Below are 22,228 nucleotides of genomic sequence, written 5' to 3' on the forward strand. Positions count from 1 at the left end.
ATTGTGCTTGGATTGCTCACAGCTCCAATTCTTCTTCTTTATTATTTATTTAAATTAAAAAAAAATTTTTTTTGGCCGCACTGCGTGGCTTGTGGGATTTTAGTTCCCCGACCAGGGATTGAGTGAAAGATAAGGGTGCTAATTCCAGTTCTGCCTCTTTACCCTCTGGAGGAGAAGCCGTCTGCCTTCTTCAGGCAGCTTGGGGCAGGCAAAACAGCAGTTTCAGGCATCTCCCAGTCTTCACTCCTTCCATCCCAGCCCGCAGGTGGTTGCCAGAATGATCTTTCTAAATGGAAGTGTTTTTTACTGGCTCCAAAGCGTGATGACTCCCCTCGGCCCATCCAGGCTCCATGGGCCACGCAGGCGCACACATGGCTTTTATTTGTCCTGCACCGCGATGGCCTCCACAAGGTTTAAAACAATTGAAATTAGTAAGAACACGAACGCTTAGGGACTTCCCTGGCGGTCCAGTGGTTAGGACTCCACGCTTCCACTGCAGGGGACACGGGTTCGATTCCTGGTCGGGGAACTAAGATTCCGCATGCCACACGGCCAAACAAACAAACAAACACGAAAGCTTGGAAGACGTCTTATAAAAGCCAGGATTTGGGTTTCTCTTGGGAGATTGTTAGATGGGCACCAGGAACTGGGTCGGGCCGCCCCTTAGCCTCCTCAGGGTTCTCCAGCTGCCACCCAGGCCTCGTGGCTGCCTCACACTATCTAGGTAGGGACTTGTGTTTGCTCCCCCTACTGCAAGATCCAGCTCAATCTGAGTTAAGATCTACTCCTTAGCAGTAAAGGGATCCTTCCCGGTCAGGCCCCACCCTGCCTCTGCCCTCCCCTCCTGCCACATTCCCCCAGACATTCTCACAGTAGCTGCGCCACTAAATGGATAGTCGTTTGCCTGTGTGAATTTGCTTACTCATGTATTTTATCTTATTTTATTTTATTTTACTTTTTACCAAAGAGACCCATTTCACAGACCCCTCTGGAGCCTCCATTAGCGGCGAGGTGTGTGCCTGGCCTGGCCACCAGTGTGGAGTGTTTCAGGGAGTTTCATTTTAGATTTTCATGGTGTATTGATCCAAAGCGTCTGTGAAGGGCAAGGAACAGAGGAAGGAAGAGAATGGATGGGCCCTTCCTGTGCTTAGGGTCATTTCCAAAACAAAGACATTCCATTTGCAGACATTCTGCTCCTTGAAGCTAAGGGCTTAGCAGCAAAATGATGGTTTTCCTTGGTTGTCAAACATTGCCCAGTCTTTACCAGAGTTACAGGAAAATTGACACATCAGCCTCATTATTTGTTCTAGACAATAAAAATAATTCAGGCTATAAAGTAATTACTTACTTTATTGCTGTTCACGTTAAGTCCAGGAGTTTGCAGAGATTTTCAGAAATCTGGGCATTTACCTCTCTAATTTCAAGAAATTGCTCTATAGTCTGGGCTTTGTCTTGCTGGGGCCATCACTCATCTGGTTTCTGTGCTATGCTGGTTCAAAATCTTGATTTCCCCCGGAAGAGTCAGGCTTTAGGAATTTATGTCACCCTAGCCAAACTTAGAAGGTCTGATGTAAACTGGAATATTCCTTTTCTGCACATTTACAGAACACCCTACTGAGTGTGTGTGGCCCTGTCCTGATTTCTGGGGAAACAAAAATAAATCGTAAATATGATGTGGTCCTTGCCGTTTAAAAGCTTATGGTCCAGAAGTGGGAGAGACATGTAAACAAGTATGTTATATGTAGTGCGCTAAGTGTAGGGTGACCTTATGTCCTGGGACGTCCTGGTTTATGCCTGTTGTCCTGGTGTAGCTATTAATGGTACCCTCTTTCAAAACTACCTAAGGGCCACAGTCTAAGTCTCTCTGAATGTTCGGGGTATAGAGATGGTAGAAAGCAGGGAGAAATCAGTCTGTTTTCCCAGGGTAGACACCTGCGCTGGGTGAGGAAGGAAGTTTGGGCAGTCAAGGCCTGGGGGCTTGACATGGGGGTGGAGGCCAGCGCGGGGGGAAGAGGGTGCAAAACTCTGCAGGTAAAAGGGAGATTGTTCCTGATGCAGCAGTTAGTTGGCTCAAGCTAGTCACTGTTTCCCAAATTTATCCTGTGGAAGAAATTCCCCAGGACACTTGGTCAAAATACAGATTTCCAGAATCTGCTGGCAATTTGGATTTGGACTTTTAAAGAGGGGCCCCAGATGATTCTTGGATATATTAAAGGTTCAGAACCAATTCTGTAGAGATTATGGCTACGACTACAAAGGGTCAGAGGAGAGGGGAGCAGGAACAGCAAGACTAGAGCACAAGTCACAGATCAGCCAGGCAAGGGTGACCCCAGCCGAGACGACCCTCAGAGGTAGAACCAATTGGACACATTTACAGTAGATCTATGAAAACTAGGGAGTGTGGGAATTATGTCAGTCACAGTGGGGATGCAGAGGAGGGAAAAGATTCGAGAACTGCTCAGGAGGAAGAACGAACAGGACCTACTGTATGCCAGCTACAGATTTACATGGGCAACAAAACACGTGTCAGATCCAGGAACCTGGGGGGACCTTATAATCTGAAGGTTTGTGTGGTGAGCCATAAACCGAAGAATATGACCAGGTGGATAGTATTGTGGCATGTTTCATGCAGACCTGAAAAAAAAAAACCGACTCCTGCTTATTTCTCATCTTCGTAGTCTCCAGTATGGTCAAGACAGTTGTATTTATCTCTGGGAAGAAGCTGGATGAATTCTAAAGCATCCAGACACCCCAGCCCTCTAGTCTAGACTTCAGGCGAACCCCCATCCGTCTGTTATGGTGAGACTACCTGCCACGCCTGATCTTGCGTTATTTTTGCTTTTGTTTTTGTTATCAAATGTGTAAGACAGTCATGATTCATCAACAGTTTGCTGTGCCAACCCCTTTCAGTGGAGACGTCCGTGTGGCAGTTTCAGCCTGACTTTGTTCTAAATTCTGGAGCTGCTGTCTCTGTGGGAACCTGCAACTCTGGAAATTACAATAGTACAAGAAACGCCTTATCCAGGCAAGGAGATCATGAAGCCTGGTTGTTCGAGGCAGATTCGCTTGGTGCCTTGGTGATTCTGAGAGGCGCAATCCCTAAGTAGAATCCGTTGATGGAAAATGAAGAAAATCAGAGGAGAGCTCTGCTACTTCCCTGCCTCTCCCTTCAAACATAGAGGGTTTTTATTTTGAATGTTTAAATCATTAGGCCTGTTGGCAGACTTCGGAAGCAGCAAACGGAGTCAGAGACCAAACACTTAGAAGTTATGAAAAGAAAGCCTCAAAAAGGAGAATGGGAAACGGATCAAGCTATAATTTCACAGGGTAATTTAGCACCCTTTACCCAAGACCTGGCCACGGCGCTTCCACCAGTGAGGACTGAGGAGCCACAAAGCGTCTAAAATCCCAGCCCTTGGCTACTCTTGCAGCGTTGCTGAGGGATCTGAAGGTTGAAGGCGAACAGGCTGAAATCTTCCACGCCGTCCTATTAGGGAGGGGAAAACACAGTCAACAGCGGCCTCAGAGTTTTTTATAATACGGGGCTGAACTTCTCTGCGATCCAGTATCACCAACGCCATTAAGTCGCAGTAGCAAGATGAGAAAATAAAAATAAAAAGGGAAGGAGGCACAGTCCAGCGTGCACGTACACGGAAAACGGATCTTCCCGCCTCCCGACGCCGGTGGAGCTGTTGGGGGCGCCCAGGTCCTCGGCCAGCGGCCAGGGTCGGAGCCGAGAAGCCCCTTCCCGCAGGGAGGGCGCGACCACTGTGGCGCGAAGGCGGGGGGATCCGGCGGGCGCGCGCGCTTCAAAGTGCCGCCGCCGCGGGCGCCCCCGCCCGCGTGCGCGAGTAGTACGGTCCGAGGGGGCGGCTCCTGGGGCGCGGCTCCGCCGCAGCTGATGCGCGCCCAGCCGGCCGGGAGGCGGGAGTCAGGAGGCTGGAGCCGGGCCGCAGGGACCAGGAGCAGCTGAGCCGCCGTGCAGCCAAGGCCGAGCCGCCGGGCGTCGCGGACCCGGACCCCGAGGAGGCCCCAGGAGAGGCATCTCCCCCGCGGGAGTCGCCGGGCGCGGGGACGCCGTGGCCGCACGTTGAGGAAGGAGGACGCGGAGGAAGCGGCGCTGCCAGCCGGAGGAGAGGAAGCGCTCCACCCGGGCCCCCGACGGCGCTCGTTTAACCACATCCGCGCCTCCGCTGGAAACGCGTCCGGGCGCCTGTCACCGGTTCCCTCCATTTTGAAAGGGAAAAAGGGCTCTCCCCTTTCCCATCCTCCTAGGAGCCGGAGCCGGAGCCGGAGGAGTCGCGCTCATGGCGTTCAGCCCTTGGCAGATCCTGTCCCCCGTGCAGTGGGCGAAATGGACGTGGTCCGCGGTGCGCGGCGGGGTCGCCGGAGAGGACGAGGCCGGAGGGCCCGAGGGCGACCCCGAGGAGGAGGACTCGCAAGCCGAGACCAAATCCTTGAGTTTCAGGCAAGTACACGCGTTCCTGCCAAAATGCAAACGCGCTGCTCTCCATCCATCCATCTGCGGCTCATTCTGTGTGCGTGTGTGTGGTCGCCACCCGCGTAACCGTGTTCATGGCGATGCTGCGTCCCTGCCTGTAACCAGGGCCCCGCTGTGCCTTCGAAGGTTCAGGATGTTCTGTCCTCCCGGGTATTTTCTTCCCCCCGTTTCAGTATGAGCTTTCTGACCCTAACCCAGAATCTGCAGTCTCTCTGCATCCCCGTCTGCCTCGGTCACTTTCTCTAAGCTTCGAGCCCCCAGCCCCCGCCCACCCACACACACATACACACACACACACACACACACACACACACACACACAGTCGTGGATCACACCCGGTGGAACTTGGGGCCTTCCCTGTGGGGAAGAAGTCGCTCCCAGGCCCTCCTGGGGGTCCCCCTGTGTCCCGAAAATGCAGCCTTAGTAAAGAAGGTCGCGTAATGACAGGCCCCTGGCAGCTGGTGAGAAATGGTGGTGTCTGCTGAGCTGTCACCCGTGTGATTGCGGAAGGCAGGTGACAGCATCCTCGGCCTCTGGCCGGGTGAGCTCCAGACAGGTAGAGGCCGCCTGCCAAAGAAAAAGGCATCATGGCGAATATTGGCTTAATTTTTTTAGAATGAGAGGGCAATTTAATTTTTAAACTTCCAGGAAAGGGCTCTTGTGAGAAAAGGAGTCTGTTGAAAGGGCTTTTTTGGGGTATCAGAGGGAAGGATGACCTCAAAAATAAATGGTGCTGGAAGAAGGCTCCTGAGGATGGAGGAGATTTCAGGGAGACAGGAGGCCAGACAGAAGCCCGAGGAGGGCGCGGCAGCAGCTCCCACAGGCCAGTCCATGCTGAGGACCCGCAGGTTGTAAAATTAGGCAAAAATACTGGACTTTGCGGATGTGTAGACTATAAAGGGTGTCGGAAATACCGTTGAAAGTGGTAATTCCTCATTTTTCCCCCTTGGCAGCTCGGATTCTGAAGGTAATTTTGAGACCCCTGAAGCCGAAACGCCCATCAGATCACCTTGCAAGGAATCCTGTGATTCACACCTAGAACTGGCAGGTCCTGGGGCCAAAACCCAAGGTAAAGAAAGACTTTCCTTTTTTGCCTTTTTTTTGTTTAAAGTTTTGAAAATGTAAATGAGGGAAGGAAAAGTGTTAATTTAGGGCCATTTGAAAAGGTTGGGATTGTCTCCTTACTGAGCAGGGGCTGTTTGAAAGGTCCTGGCTCATTTGAAACGGTTTTCTTGTTTGTTTATTTGTTTATTTTTTTTACGAATGTGGTGGTCAGAGGCTTTCTTCCCTAAGTAGGCTGTACATTTGCAGTATGAGAGGATCGTTATGAGAACATTCCCGCTGGGCCCTTCCCCTCGGCCCCTAAAAAACAAAACTGTGTGTGTTGATGCCGTGATGGAGGTATGTTTAGATTTGGCTTCACACATTTCTCAGGCCAACTCACTTTCTACAGGGTGTGGCTGGAGACAAGAATTATAGGTAAGAGTTGACTTTTTTAGATAAGGAGGATTCTTAAGAGGCTGTTTCAAAGTTGTTTACTGCTCCCTCTTCCACCAGGGATGGTGGTGAGCCCCTCAGTCCCCCGAGATTGGAGGTTCTCTCCCGGCCCCTCAGAGCCCAGCCTTGAGCCTGCCCTTCATCTGCAGAAGCTGCTGCTGTTCTGCTTCATTAGTAGAAACCTTTTTTGTCACACAGCCAGTTTTGAGTAAAATTTCACCTGTCCTGATCGAATGCATTTAGCTATTCAGTAAACAGGGTGGGCTGGGGTTCAGCAGTGAAACAGTCCCGATCTCCGCAAGCCAGCGATACAGAGGGAGACGGGCCTCTTAGAGGTTAAGCAAAATGTATATGTCAGCTTGTCCTGAGGATTATGGAGAAAAATAAAGCAGGGGAAGGGGGAACAGAGCGGGGGCGGGTAGGTGGCGCTGAAGGCCGATGGGGGGCGGGGGAGCCCGACTGATCAGGGGACTTGAGCAGAGCCCTGAAGGAGGATTGAGGGGAACAGCTGTGCAGGTTCCCGAGAAGTCTTCCAGCACAGAGGATGGCACCTGCGAAGGTCTGAGACAGCAGCAGCCTGCGCGTGGGCCGGCGCGTGGTGGCAGGGTGGCAGCATGTTCGAGGACCAGGGAAGAGGCCAGGGTGGCTGCAGCGACCTGGTGGGCAGGGAGCTCTGGGAGCCACAGTCAGCCAGGTCGGGGGAGGCCTGGGTCACGTCGTAACGAGGCACTGATTTTCCTCCTGAGTGAGACAGGAAGGGGCTGCCTTTCCAAAGTGCCACAAACAAACGGGGCGGCTTGAAGCAACAGAAATTGATTCTCTCACAGCTCTGGAGGCCAGAAGTCCGAAATCAAGGTGTTGGCAGGGCCACGCTCCCTCCAAAGGCTCTAGGCAAGGAGTCTTCCTTGTTTCTTCTAGCTTCTGGTGGTTGCCAGCAGTTCTCGGTGTTCCTTGGCCTGTGGCAGCAAAACCCCCCTCTCTGCCTCCTTCATTCCGTGGCCAGCTCCTCCGTGTGTGTCTCTGTGTCTTCCACGTGGCTTTCTTACAAGGACACCAGTCACTGGGTGTGGGGACCACCCTAATCCAGGTTGACCTCATCGGAACTGGATCACTGCAGAGATACTGCAGCGGAGCCTGGAGCCACGTGGGTTTGAACCGTGCGGGTCCACTCACACAGAGTTTCTTCAGTAGGTATGTTCTAGAGTACTACACGGTCCACGGTTGGTTGAATCTGAGGGTGCAGCACCGCTGATGTGGAGGGTTTTCAACGGTGCTGGGTGGTCGGGGGTCGGAACCCCTAACCGCCACGTTGTTCAAGGCTCAGCTGTACTTCCAGATGAGGCCACATTCCGAGGTGTGGGGAGTTAGGACTTGAGCTTATCTTTTGGAGGAATACAGTCCAACCCACAGCAGAGGGCTTTGAGCAGAGAGATGATGCCTTGACTTCCTTTTTCAGAGGCTGGCAGGCTGCTGCCTGGAGAAGGGCGTCTAGGAGGGATGTCCTTTTCACAGGCTTTTTCTATTCCAGTGTCTGTCACTGTCACCTGCAGTGACCAAGGAGAGCCAGCTTTCAGTTATCCAGTTACCTGGTTTTTGATCTGATCATGAATTTATTCTCCCAACGGTGATTCTATTTTCTTGCTTAGCAACTTCCTCATGGGTCGCCATGGGAGGTCAGGTTCTCTGTGCTGGACTTCGTGACGGAGCTGGAATTACTGGGGAAATGATACCAGCTTTTTGTGATGTGGTTTTGCTTTAAATGGTGAGCTCCATACTGTGCTGCCCTGCTGAGAACTCCCTCCACTGTCCCTGGGCTACTTTTTTTTTTTTTTTATAAGCCATTTTAAATTATTTATTTATTTATTTATTTATTTATTTATGGCTGTGTTGGGTCTTCGTTTCTTTCCTTTTTTTTTTTTTTAACTTTGGGTTTTTATTTATTTATTTATGTATGTATGTATGTATGTATGTATGTCTGTGTTGGGTCTTCGTTTCTGTGCGAGGGCTTTCTCTAGTTGTGGCGAGCGGGGGCCACTCTTCATCGCGGTGCACGGGCCTCTCACTATCACGGCCTCTCTTGTTGCGGAGCACAGGCTCCAGACGCGCAGGCTCAGTAGTTGTGGCTCACGGGCCCAGTTGCTCCGCGGCATGTGGGATCTTCCCAGACCAGGGCTCGAACCCGTGTCCCCTGCATTAGCAGGCAGATTCTCAACCACTGCACCACCAGGGAAGCCCCCCGGGCTACTTTTTACCATGGGTTCAGGCAGAGACCGTGTGGGAACAGGCAAGTTTGCGTGTGGGAGGACTTGCGTGTGCCACTTCGCTGTGTAGCAATCTCAGTGACAGAGATGCCGCCTCATAGCTTCCCTTTTCTTCTCTCAGGATTGGCAGATCAGAAGGGAGATTTGAAAGCTTGAGAGAACTATTTTGTGGCCTTCCCCTCAAATTCATATAAAGCTCACAAGACATGTTAAGTAGCCGTTTGAAAGCCTCTTTGAATTGCTCAGCCTGGGCCGCCCCCTTCCTCACCATCCTGTCAGCTGGTAGTCTGATTCATCCTGACAGATTCTTTGCTAATTGAATGGAGGCCAGTATGGCCCAGGCCCCCAGAACCACACAGACCCAATTGTTTGGTCCTTCCTGTGCCACTGACTCATTTTTACAAGTTTTGGTAACTTGTAGTTCATACGCTCTTTTTCACTCTTTCTAGAAGTTTTCTTTTTGTGTTTTTTGTTTGTTTGTTTGTTTGTTTCTGGCCACACGGTGCGGCTTGCAGGATCTTAGTTCCCCGACCAGGGATTGAACCCGTGACCCCTGCAGTGGAAGCGTGGAGTCCTAACCACTGGACCCCCAGGGAATTCCTGAAGTTTTCCTTTTAGAGAGTTATGAACCAAGAAAGCTCAGTGGAGTAGATCATGATTGCAGACCATGAATATGGCAGGGGTACAGACTAGGAAACAGCCACTACATATTATGAAATCTTTCAATTTAAGGTCTTTAAATAACAAGATGATTTCTCATCAGCCTGGCAGTATCCTGCCTTCTAGGGTTTCTTCTCCCCAACACCCCGTCCTTGTCCAGCGCCCTGTTGATGGCCTTGTCATGCATACACAGTAAGTGTAAAAATACAGCCAAAGCACAAGTCTGACCAGGAAAGAGATCAGTGGACAAAAATTCCTGGAGTCTTAATGTTCAAGTCTAATTTCTGGGCCTGGATGGTTCTCTTTCTCTAAGAATTGTTGATTATTTGGCTCCTGATAAGGTTAGTCTTTCATGTTTCTGTGGTTGAGGACATGGGGCAACAGCAGGTGTAGATCATGTAAGACTCTGTCTTCTCAGGGGATGATCTATGAGTTGTTAGCTGGTCAGGGTTGGAATTAACATATGTAAAAGATCCTGGCTTCCTGGTGTAGAAGAGCCCTCAAATGTGTGGCTTCATCCCATGTACTGTACCCATGGCCTCCATCCCAACCTCCATCTAATTCTTTGAACTTGGGGAAACATCTACATCTATTTTGAACTAATTTTCTTTTTATTGGAAGTTTTTTAGGGACCTAAAGTGTCTGAAGTCTATACAGACGTATCTCATTGTATTGCACTTCCCAGATACAACATTTTTTACAGATCGAAGGTTTGTGGCAACCCCTGCATTGTCAGATGATGGTTAGCATTTTTCAGTAATAAAGTGCTTTTTACTTAAGGTATATATATTGTCTTTTTAGACAAAATGCTATTGCCTACTTAATTACAGTATAGTGTAAACATAACTTTTTTTATGCACTGGGAAAACAACAATAGAATGCATGTGACTCACTTTATATGCAATACTTGCTTTATTTCAGTGGTCTGGAACCAAACCTGCAGTGTCGCAGAGCTAGGCCTGTACTAACTCTTCTTAAGGCCGGATCGTATGCCATCCTAGGAGTTAGACAGTGGATGAGGTTGTGCGGTTTTTTCAAGCCACAGATAGAAGCCGGTTTCAGACTAACTGGTAAAATAAAACTGTAGGCCAAGAGGTTTCTTGAATGTGCCAGAATGGTGGCTATAGTGCTTGGGCTGGTAGCTCTGTGTTTGCTATCTGTCTGCCTTCCTCTGCAAAGGGTGTTTAAGTTGCTGGTGTTAACTGTTCTTTCTCTTTGCTGGGAGATGTATCAGTAAGGAGACATCACCTAGGAAAGGACTTTTGAAAGGCACAATCTCAAGTTCATCTGTTTTTTGTTGTTTGGGCTTTTTTGGTGCGAATGGACTGTGGTTTTGTCCAGTGTTTCGGGTCATAAAAGCGAAAGCTGCAGTGGCTGTCCTCTGTTAATTGACACCTCCCCTCAACACACACACACACACACACACACCCCTTTATTTACAGATTGTTACCTTTCTTTGAGAGAGGGAATTTTAATTCACGCTGAAGCTCTCTATGCCCTTGGAACAAAACTACCCTGTTTGATGTGTTGATTAGATGGCTAGGTATTCCAGACACACACTGTAGTCCTCCAGAACAGAAGGAGAGAGATAAACAGGGTCAGTCCATAGGTATTTACTGCTGGAGGCCTGTGGGGACTGCAGACTTGTTTGTCGACGCAGTTTGGGTTAGTCTAAATCAGGCATCAGCCAGTGATAGCTCATAGGCCAAACCTGGCCTGCTGTTGCCTTTTATTGTTCTGCCCGAGAGCTGAGAATGGTTTCTGCATTTTTAAACGGTGGAAAAACATATTTTGTTTGAAAAATATATGGAAGTTCAGATTTCAGGGCCCATAAATAAGGTTTCGTTGGCATGCAGCCACACTTGCGCATTTCGCCGTTGTCTGGCTGCTTTTGCAGTAAGATAGCAGGTTGAGTACTCGGAATAGAGACTGAAAGAAAAATGGGCAAAAGCCTAAAATATTTAGTTCAGCTCTTTACAGAAGAGTTTGCTGACTGAGATCCACACTTACGACAATTTTGGTAAAATTATAAAGTAATCAAACTTCAATTTTAAAAAAAGCTACAAGGCTGTAGCTGATTAACAGATGAACTGTGGGCCCTGGGTGCCATTCCTGTAGGCCTGAATGGTCAGGTAAGGCATCACGGAGAGACTGGTTTGGGCTGGCTGTTTGTCTCCCTTGCAAAACAATGTTTTGGTCTGTCAATATACCTAATTTTCAATTGACTAAAAGATCTGAGAAAAAAGGAAATTAGGGAAGAATGGGGAGAATATTGGAATCATTTAGTACAAGTACAATCATAGAGGCTTTTCACTTTTGCCCATTAAGTGTATTTAATGTAACTTTGGGTGTTTGAGAGTTTGTAATTTGACTGTTGCTATGGTGTATTGTTGGTATAGGTTGTGTGGTTAATATGGTGTATTTATTGGATTGTTTTAGACTGTGTCTATATAAGACCTAGAAGGGAGATCTTATTAAAATCTGAGCCTTAGATTTTTGACTCTAAGGCTTTGGGCTACATGTATAAGCAAATACTATGCAAACATTTTTCATGAGGTACTTCTTGAAATGTTCTAGTCGAAACTATGAGTGTGGTTCTCCTAGAGATTTAGTTTGACATCCTTTCCCTGCTCCTACCGCAGGGATTGCTTTATTAGAATGTCCTAGAAGTAATGGGACTAATAAGGACCCTTACTGTTACCTAGTCCGACAGTTCAACCCATGTGGCTCCTTTGACAGCATTCCAGGTTAATGCTCTTATTTTATTTTTATTTTCAATTTTTTTATGTGATAGGCTTTTTCGCAATTTAAATTTTTATATTGCACTGTTTTAGATTATTGTAAGAGAAAACATCTCAACGAGAGGCTTGAAAACCTCAGCTACATGATACAATTCCTTTTTTTGTTTTTTTGCCCCCGTTTAATGTTTGCAGCTCTCAGCTTGGAGATTCTCACTAGTTAGTAAATGGGATCAGGCCGTGTTTCTCTGTTGCTTTATTTATGACAATGTAAAGGAGCCGTGTAGGGAGCGTCTCTACCTCTATACGGTGCTCCACCCAAGGACAATGTACTCTTGGGGGAAAAGTATCATTTTTCCAGCAGAGACTCAGAGAGTGTTGAATAAAAAACTTGGGGGCAGGGGCAAAGTCTGCCTGCCGGAAGTGAAGATTTTAGTTAACTGTCAAAGCAGTATTATTCTTTTAAGGTGAATAGCAAATTCAAGACCTTCTTAAATATTGTAATGATTGAACTCACCTCAGACTTGCATTTCCCGATTTGGGGCTTACCTGAGCATCAAATAAAGCAGTATAGCTTTCTTTGATAGCTTCTGGCGGTGGAGGCATCTTCTCTGGTGTATGGGCATGGGGTGTGAGCAGCCCTGCTAAAATTACGTTGCTACCACTTAATGTTCCACATAAAAAATGGATGAGGTCTAAAGCCATTTAAACATTTAAAGAGCAGTCATAGTACCTTTTCCAAGTGATCGATAATACTGTTCATAGGAAGCCCTAGCAGTACATGCCATTTTGTCACAGTCTTCTAAACTCAGATCAGTGACGGGAAGATCATGGCTGATCCACCCAAAACGGCTGTCTCTGTGGGGGTTTGATAACTGTTAACCTTGGGCCTAGGAGGGGATTGCCGTTTCTGAGTTCAAGGTCTCACCCTCACCTTTGGGTGGACATGAACCTAATTTTATGGGCTCTCACAAACATGATTAGATCCCCAGGGCCTAGATTGATGATGGCCAAACTCACAAGAGGATAGTAGCCAAATGGAGTATTTCATTAATTCACAAGTGGAAAAATGTAATCTGGCAGTTCTGTTTGGCAGATACAGACATTGTCCTAGCCAGTCCCTCTGCCCTGTGTCATTGCTGGAAATACGACAACAAATTCTTGATCTCCAGCTTTCCCACTGCAAGATTCTGACCTAACAGACCACCAACTTTCTGTTTCAGCTGTATTTATCGTACGTATTGAAAGCAATTTTTTTTTCAGCATCTTATTTGATTTTATAACAGTGATGCTATGAGATAGGACACATGTGATTTCCAGTCTAAAAACTGGGAAATCGAGGCCACAGCTTTTACGGCAGTGGGGTCGTAAGTTCACCTTTGAAGATCACACATCCAGCTCACAGGGAATGTATGAATCTCCCTCTCTTCCCTGACTTAAGGGAAGACCTATCAGAGGAAATAAAAGTTCTTAAAGTGTTGCCAGGACAGAGTGTGTGATGGGAGAAAGCATCTTCTTTAGTATCTTATTAAATGATAGTAATTTTTAAAAAAATCATCAGGGGATTACATCTTGCACATGTGTTAACTTAGCATATATAACGTATGAAGTATAAAATGTATTTTAGGGGCTTCCCTGGTGGCGCAGTGGTTGAGAATCTGCCTGCCAATGCAGGGGACACGGGTTCGAGCCCCGGTCTGGGGAGATCCCACATGCCGCGGAGCAACTAGGCCCGTGAGCCACAATTGCTGAGCCTGCGCGTCTGGAGCCTGTGCTCCGCAACAAGAGAGGCCGCGACAGTGAGAGGCCCGCGCACCACGATGAAGAGTGGCCCCCGCTTGCCGCAACTAGAGAAAGCCCTCGCGCAGAAACGAAGACCCAACACGGCCATAAATAATAAATAAATAAATAAATAAAATTTTTTTAAAAAAAAATGTATTTTAAGAGTTTTGAACGTCAGAAGTTTACACACAAGTTAGACATCGAGTCAGAAGGGAAAAAAGAAAAAGCATCACAGGGTAAGCAGTGCCGTTGGACTGAAAACATTTTGCTTCCTTAACGCTAAGCTTCTGCTCATCCATGAGAAATAAACAGGGAATGGACACCCTCGTCATAGCTCTTGCTTCCCTCTCCACCTGTGAGTCATGTGTGGGTGAGGAAAGGCAGGTGCGTGGAGACGTGTGCGGTCTCCTGGGACTCTGCCCCTATTTTGGTGTAGAAGGAAGAGTTTCCAAGAGGCTGGTATTGGTTATGTATTGCTGCCTAACAGACAACTCCAAAGCTGATTAGCAGCTTAAACCACTGGACATTTATCATCTCGCGTCGTTTTCATAGGTCTGGAACTTGGGAGCAGCCTGGCGGGGTGGTCTGGCTTGGGGTTGCTTGTGAGAATGCAGCCCCGGCGTTGGCTGGGACTGTAGTCCTCTGGAGGCTTGACTGGGGCTGGAGCCCCTCCTCGGGCGGCTTGCTCACGGCTGGCACCTCGGCCTGGCTGCTGGTGGGAGGCCTCAGTTCTTTACCCCTCGGGTGGACCTCTCTCCATGAGGTCGCTTTGGTATTCTTGCAGCGCGGCAGCTGCAGCGTCTCTTATGACAGCCTCAGAAGTCACACTCTGTTATTTCCACAGTATCCTTTTGGTTACACGGGTCCAAGGGCGTGAACACCAGGAGGTGGGGCTCACTGGGGGCTGCCTTGGAGGCTGCCTGCCACAAAGCCCATTTCGCCTTCCTTTGGGGCCTCTTCCCTGCATCCCCACCCCTCCTTCTGCCCCTCTCCTTAGGGTGCAGGAGCAGAGGAGGCGGGAGCAATGACGTGGGCTTCGGCCAGGGTCCCCGTCCTGCCGCGGAGGCATCTGCTTGCTCTGTCTGGAGGCTCCCCTCTTGCCGAACATTCTCCCTCTTTTTCTTTATCCTGCGTCTGCTTCCCAGCTCTGTGGGTGGTTGCTACTTTGTGAGAGAGGCAGTTGGTGTTTTGAATGCTCTAGTAATGATGTCTAAAGAGATGCGCATCATGGTCGTTTGGCAGCAGTGGAGTGAAGTTCGGGTATCTGCAAGGAGCCCTTTCTGCTCCTGCTGCCTGCTGGGGGTGGAGTAGAAGGCTCTGGGGAGGGCTTCTGTCCGTGCAGGGGGTCTCTGCTCTACTGGAGATGCAGCCTCAGACGCATCCAGGTGCTTCCAAACCCAGGGGTACCTCCTGAGTGAGAAGAGAAGACGCATCTGTCATTGGCTCAGCTTCTGGGCAAGGCTGGGGTTCCTGGGGGTGGACTCCTCCTGATGAGTGAGCCCCACCCTCTTACCTTACGGTCACCTTGGCCTTCAGAGGGTAGGGTTTGGGTCTCTTTTTAAATAAAATAGCATAGGGCGCTGGTTTGGAAATTTGAAGTACTTTTGTCATCCCTAGTACAAACTTTTCCAGTTTATCGAGTGGCTTTCCAGATTATTCTTTACCTGCGGAGTCTTGTGTATTAGAGTGAGCCTCTCTCAGGAGTTAGGAGCTTCCAGCACCCGGCCCCATCTCTTACAAAAAGCACATAAATGACCCCCCCCCCCCCAGCTCCTGGGTCGTGTTTTTGGTTTTGCTTTCTGGACGGGGTGGGGGGGGGGGTGTTTAGACCATCACTTTGTTGTCTGGGTTCAGGCAAGGGTGGGCGTGTGTGTGTTGGTGCTGTTTTCCTGCTGTAAGTGGGGACATCTTAACATTGCAGCGTACTTAAAAGGCTGTTGTGCTTTTTCCCGCCTTGACTCACCCACTCGGAACCCCCTCGTCACTCCCAGGCTCTGGGTGACCCGGGGCCCCCGTGGTTGTCAGGGGAACGTGAGTCCTGCAGCCACCACCCTTAGGGTCTACCCAGCAGTCCTGGAAAAGGCCTTCTTGTCCCGTTATCCTGTTGTCCTGCCCCTGGACAGTGCGCTTCTACTCCATTTTAAGGCTGATGTCCTTGACTGAGTGGCTGAGAACGTACGTATATGAAGTATATCTCAACTTGGGGGGAATTAGAGGGACTGGGAACTCAGAGATGTGAAACTCTAAAAAAAAGTTCACATTTTGGACGCTCCCCTAAATGCTAATACGTACCTCATTAACAGTCTTCTCAGGTCAGACCCCTCGTGTTTCCCTCCTGAAGCCCTCCATTGGTTCAGACTTGGGAGAGCAAGGGTGGGAGGGAAGACGCAGAAAGGAGGGGGGTCTTCGAAGGGACAGGGTCAAGTGAAAAGCAAGCGTTGCTCCTGTGGATAGAGCTGAACGGCTTTATCACTACTGTTGTGTGTACTTTTGTTCTGTATGAAAGATGATCAGGTGGGAAGGGGGTCCTGTATGTATCAGACATCAGCTCAGCAGTGACCGTGAGCATCAGCTCTGTCTTGAGTGCTCAGTTTCTGCTCTGGGGACACAAAAGGGACCAGGGGATAAGGCCCTGCAGAGCTCAGAGTCTGGAAGGAGCTGGCCGCCTCCTGTTCCCCAGGCCCCTTGGTCTCCTTGGCTTCCCCAGACATTTAGCAGCAGACAGGTAGTTTTAGCAAGGGAATGTGTGAGGGAGGTCTGGGAAGAGGTCCAATGCTAAAAATAAATACATAAAAGACTTTAAAAAAGCACACAACTCCCCCTACCCCCAAAACAAAAACAAAAGCCTTTTGAGCATGCCAATTGTCATGTCTCTAAGATGGTTCATATACTTGGCTACATCTGTTGTAGAAAAGAAGAGTGATGTCATTTTTTCACTTCTTTCTGTAAATAGAATTTCTCTAGCATGTTGTGGGCTTCCTTAAGAAAAATTTAAAATCCGAAATTGATGTGATGGTGAGACCTACCACCTCTCTCAAGTATGTGTTCCTACAAGTGACACACATAAGAGACTAAAGCATTTTCTGAAATGTAAGTCTGTGATGTAGTAGAACATTTTGTAGGAATCGCAGGACATGGTTCTGCTCTGTTACCCTCTGAGTCTCTTTGTTCTCTCTCTTTTTTTTTAAACAGTTTTATTGAGATATAATTCACATGCATACAGTTCAACCATTTAAAGGGTATATACAATTCAGTGGTTTTTAATATATGAACAGAGTTGTGCAACTGTCACCTCAGTCTAATTTTAAGAACATTTTATCACCTCCCCCCAAAGAAATCCTGTACCCATTAGCACTCTTCCCCCTTTTTTCTCTCACCCCCAGTCCTAGGCAACTGATAATCTACTCTGTGTCTCAATAGATTTGCTTATTCTGGACATTTCATATAGATGGAATTAATACAATATGTAGTCTTCTCTGACTGTTTCTGTTCACTTATCATAATGTTTTCAAGGTTCATCCATGTTGTAGCATGTATCAGCATTTCATTCTTTTTTTTATTGTTGATTAATATTCCACTCTATGGATAAACCGTACTTTATGTGTCCATTCATCAGTTGATGGACATTCGGGTTATTTTCACATTTGGGCTGTTATGAATAGTGCTGCTATGAACACTCACGTTCAACTTTTTGTGTGGGCGTATGTTTTCATTTCTCTTGGGTGTATACCTAGCAGTGGAATTGCTGGGTCATATAGGGTAACTGTTTCTAATTTTGAGGAGCTGTCAAACTGTTTTCCAAAGTGGCTGCACCATTTTACATTCCTACCAGCAGTATATGGGGGGTTTCAGTTCCTCTACATCCTAGCCAACACTTGTTAATCTGTTTGATTGTAGCCATCTTTATAGGTGTGAAGGGGTATCTCATGGTGGTTTTGATTTGTATTTCCCTAATGACTAACGATGTTGAGCATTTTTCCATGCACTTTTTGGCTGCTTGTATATCTTCTTTAGCAAAATGTTTATCCAGATTCTTTGCCTATTTTTAAATTAGGTTACTTACCTTAGAGTTGTAAGAATACTTTATGTAGTCTAGATACAAGTCCCTTATCAGATATCCTATTATAAATATTTTCTTCCATTCTGTGGGATGTCTTTTCACTCTTTTGGTTATATCGTTTGAAGTGTAAAAGTTTTTACTTTTGATGAAGTTCAGTTTGTGTATTTTTTTTCTTTTGTCCCTTGTGCTTTTGGTGTCATATCTAAGAAGGCTTTGCCTAACCCATGGTCACAGAGATTTACTACTGTGCTTTCTTCTAAGAGTTTTATAGTTTGAGCTCTTACATTTAGGTCTTTGATCAATTTTGAGTTAATTTTTGTACATGTTGGGAGGAAGTGGTGCAACTTCAGTATTTTGCATGTGGATATCCAGTGCCCCAGCACCATTTGTTGAAAAGACTGTTTTTTTTCCCTTTTTAATTAACTTTGCACCTTTGTCAAAAATCAGTTGACCAGAGGTGTAAGGGTTGAGCTTTTGATTCTGTTTCATTGAGCTATATGTCTCTCCTTATGCACACTGTCTTGATTATGGTAGCTTTGTGGTGAGTTTAGAAATCAGGAAGTGTGAGTCTTCCAACTTTGTTCTTTTTTCTCAAGGTTGTTATAGCTATTCTAGGTCCATTACATTTCCATATGAATTTTAGGATCAACTTGTTAATTTTGCAAAGAAGCCAGCTAGAATTTTGATAGAGATTGTGTTCAATCTGTAGATAAATTTGGGGAGGATTGTCATCCTAACAATATTAAATCTTCCAATCCATGAACATGGGATGCCTTTCCATTTATTTAGATCTTCTTTAATTTCTTCAAATACTGCTTTGTAGTTTTTACAGTACACATCTTGCACTTTTGTTAAATTTACTTCTAAGTATTTTATTCTTTTTGATACTACTATAAATGGAATTGTTCTCATAATTTTGTTTTTGGACTTTTCATTGCAAGTGTATAGAAATACAGTTGATATTTGCATATTGATCTTGTATCCTGCAACCTTGCTGAATTCACTTATTAGTTATAATAATTTTTGGTGGATTCCTCAGAACTTTCTGTACAAAAAATTGGGTCATCTGCAAATACAGATAGTTTTACTTTTCCTTTTCAATCTGGATACATTTTTGTTCTTTCTCTTGCCTAATTGACCTGGCTAGAATTTCTAGTACAATTTTGAATAGAAGTGGTGAGAGCTGACATTCCCGTCTTTTTCTTGATCTTAGGGTAAAAACATTCAGTCTTTTACCATTAAATATGACATTACCTGTGGATTTTTCAGAGATGTATTTTATCAAGTTGAGGAAGTTCCTTTTTATTCCCAGTTTGTTGAGTTTTTTTTTTTTTTTTAATCATGAAAGGATGTTGGATTTTGTCAGTTTTTTTTCTGTGTATATTGAGATGATCATGTGGGTTCTGTCTTCCATTCTATTGCTACGGTATATTACACTAAATGATTTTCAGATGTTCAACCAACCTTGCATTCCTGGGGTAAATCACACCTTTTTATATGTTGGTGGACTTGGTTTGCTAGTATTTTGAGGATTTTCACATTGATTTTCAATAAGAAATATTGGTCTGTAGTTTTCTGGTTTTGTATTTTTGGTAATATCTTTGTTTGGTTTTGGCATCAGGGTAATATTGACCTTATAGAATGAATTAGGAAATGTTTCCTCCTTCTATAGCTTTTTGAAGTTTGGGAACAACTGATGTTAATTCTTCTTTAAATACTTGGTGGAATTCACCAGTCTGGTCCAGGTCTTTTTGTGTGTGTGTGGGCAGGGGGAGTTTTTAATTTACCAGTTCAATCTCTTTACTTGTCCTAGATCTATTCAGATTTTCTGTTTCCTCTTGAGTCAGTTTCAGTTGCTTGTGTCTTTCTAGGAATTTGTCTATTTAATCTAAGCTATCAAATTTGTTAACATACAGTTATTCATAGTGTCATTTTCTTGATTTTAAATGGAATTAATAAGCCCTGCTATGCCTTTTTCACAGGGTTGATTTGAGGATCAAGTTAGGTAATATGTATGTAAGTGCTTTGAAGATCATATGACTGCGAAGTATTTTATTTGTTCTAAATTCTTAGTTCTAGGAAAACATACCCAGGGTACCACTGTCTGCAGTTTAACATTTGTACTACGTTTCCCCTTTGTGAGTTGCATTTCAAGGGAGAGATTGTCTCCCTTGTTACCAAAGGAATATGAACTAAGATTGGGTTGGAGGGGGAATTGAAGTGGTTTGGGGGCTTGTCTACCTGTTTCTTGAGGGGTAGCAGAAGATAGGTCGTACACTTTCAGAGTCAGAGGGCATCAGTGCCCCATTAGGACATCAGCGTCAGGCTCTGACCCATCCAGCTCCTGCCTAGACCCGAGAGCAGTTGTTTCCTTTCCTCTCTGAGGAAGAATGCTGAGTCTGGTCTAGTCACTGATGTCTTCACCTCTCCCGTAGCCCATACCTTAGATGCACTACATTCATTCTTCTTACCTCTTCCAACTTGCTTTTTTTAAAAAATTAATTTATTTTTTTAATTAACTTTTATTGGAGTATAGTTGATTTACAATGTTGTTAGTTTCTGCTGTACGGCAAAGTGAATCAGTTATACATATATATATATATACATTCTTTTTTAGATTCTTTTCCCATATAGGTCATTACAGAGTATTGAGTAGATTTCCTTGTGCTATACAGCAGGTCCTTATTAGTTATCTATTTTATACATAGTAGCGTATATATGTCGATCCCAGTCTCCCAATTTATCACCCCTCCGACCCCCCTGGTAAGCATAAGTTTGTTTTCTACATCTGTGACTCTATTTCTGTTTTGTAAATAGGTTCATTTGTGCCATTTTTTTTTTAGATTCTGCGTATAAGTGATATCATATGATATTTGTCTTTCTCTGTCTGACTGGCTTCACTCAGTATGACAATCTATAGGTCCATCCTTGTCGTTGCCCAGCTTGCTTCTAAGTCAACAATAAAGGTCCTTTTAAAATACAACTGGGACTTCCCTGGTGGTGCAGTGGTTAAGACTCCGCACTCCCAATGCAGGGGGCCTGGGTTCGATCCCTGGTCAGAGAACTAGATCCTGCATGCCCCGACTGAGATCCCACATGCCGCAGCTAAAGATCCCGCATGCTGCAACTAAGACCTGGTGCAGCCAAATAAATAAATAAATATTTTTTAAAAAATACAACCTACCTGGCTTTCAAAAATAAAGAATTACTTTAGTGCTTCTAGAAAGTTCTCTTGCTAAATATGGAGGCACATTCAAAGAGGAAATAACCCATTTAGAAAGGGAAGAGAAGTTGGTGATGCAGGAAGACCAGAGGTCAAGCAGTGGTGGTTTTCTCTGTAAGAACACGTGAGGTGGCTGTCACGTGAGAAGGTGGTAGTAACTTCCTCACGATTCAACCCTTGAGTGTCTCCGAAGGGTCTTGGAATGTGGCTCTCCTCTCCTTCACTGGATTATAAGCCCCATGTGCTGATTTTGTGGCCCCTTCATGCCCAGCGCAGCATATGCTGCAGGTCATAGGCCCTGTGGTTGGTTGGTTAGATGATTATCTTAGACATAATTTTATGATTTGACTTCAGGGCTTCAAGCCCCGATGAAGCTGAGGGTTTAAACTGATTAGGGAGTGCGGACATGGAGCATCTGGTTTGGGTCTGCGTGTAGGATTTCTTAGTTCTGTGGCTGACGGTCAGCTTGGCTCACAGCAGTGCATTTGTAAAACTTTTGTCATCGCTGGACCCTCCACGTGGGTGGATCACTGTGGGATCAGGTGCCCCCCCACCATGAGGACAGAATGGAGCAGTGAGGGAGGAGCAGTCCCATCTGTTTGTTTTGTCTTTTGGCTGCGCCACGTGGCTTAGTTCCCCAGCCAGGGATCGAACCCGGGCCCTCGGCAGTGAGAGCACCAGAGTCCTAACCACTGGACCGCCAGGGAACTCCCTAGTCCCACCTGTTTGGATGTCTAGCCCAGCTTGGTCACGTGGGTTCTGTACCTCACTTGTGAGCTCTCAGAAGCATGGCACGGGTGGTTTGTTCCTAGACACGGACTGCTCCCTGCTTCCGTCCTGACCCAGATGCCCACCCCTCCATGGATGTAGCAATGTAGAGCGATATACTTGATTGTGTCCTACCATAGCATTGAACCTCCACCCCAGAACCCTTCTTCCTGGGCTTGTGACCCCATGTGGGTTTTCTCAGGGTCATCCCAGGAGCGAAGAGAAATGAGGTGAATGCAGGCGGCTCTAGAATTAACTGGGGGGCTGTGTAGCATGGTTGAGCCATGACCTTCCTGTGCCCCAGACCAGGCTCCACGCCCCCTCCTCCCTGCTGCTCCCTTGCTCCCTCTCTTCTAACCTCTCTGGGCCATGGTTTCTTCATCTGTAACATCGGCTTAAGGAGCACCTTAAAGTAATATATCTGGAGCACCAAGCACAGTTACAATAGTAGTGTAATTACAAAGAATTTTTCAGGAGGAAGGCCCTTCAAAAACAGCCCTTAACAAAAAATAAATTCCACCCTTGCATCTTGGGAAGAGAAGGAGAGGTGGGGCTGGGTGGGCTTGAGGCAGGAGTCCTGTGTTTAAATGGAGACAAAGGAGAAATGGGTAAGAGGGGATTAGGTTTGGGTAAGAAGAGATTTTTGTGCTTAATAAGAAGGATTCTGGGCCTCGGGATGGGAGAATTGGCTTAACATTAGTCATTTGTTTATACATCTGTAACACTGGGGGATAATGT

At 46.4% G+C, this 22,228-nt stretch overlaps 2 protein-coding genes and 1 long non-coding RNA gene across 14 annotated transcripts in view; 1 reads left to right on the forward strand and 2 right to left on the reverse strand.

Moving 5' to 3' along the window:
• LOC309651449 overlaps window positions 1-22,228 on the reverse strand; it is a 181,481-nt gene that overhangs the window by 62,965 nt on the left and 96,288 nt on the right. The window lies entirely within an intron of this gene.
• Window positions 1-22,228, forward strand: part of TACC1 (transforming acidic coiled-coil containing protein 1) — a 113,016-nt gene that overhangs the window by 49,931 nt on the left and 40,857 nt on the right. For 5 of the 12 annotated variants that reach the window (XM_082444153.1, XM_082444159.1, XM_082444157.1 and 2 more), the window contains exons 1-2: window positions 4,304-4,468; window positions 5,455-5,570. The exons of 1 other annotated variant lie outside the window; for it this stretch is intronic. In XM_082444153.1, the coding sequence (XP_082300279.1) occupies window positions 4,308-4,468; window positions 5,455-5,570 (277 nt within the window). In that variant the 5' untranslated portion in view covers window positions 4,304-4,307. Of the gene's footprint in view, window positions 1-4,303; window positions 4,469-5,454; window positions 5,571-22,228 lie in introns of those variants that run through there. 6 more of the 12 variants (XM_082444164.1, XM_082444158.1, XM_082444160.1 and 3 more) reach the window with 2 other exon arrangements.
• Window positions 3,471-4,233, reverse strand: LOC309651440 (uncharacterized protein; the record flags this gene model as incomplete). Its single annotated transcript, XM_082444196.1, has 2 exons — window positions 3,471-3,487; window positions 3,651-4,233. Coding segments are annotated over 2 exons (585 nt in total). The 3' UTR covers window positions 3,471-3,485.

Source organism: Balaenoptera physalus (assembly GCF_965194825.1).
Source record: "Balaenoptera physalus genome assembly, chromosome: 21".
NCBI lineage: Eukaryota > Metazoa > Chordata > Mammalia > Artiodactyla > Balaenopteridae > Balaenoptera > Balaenoptera physalus.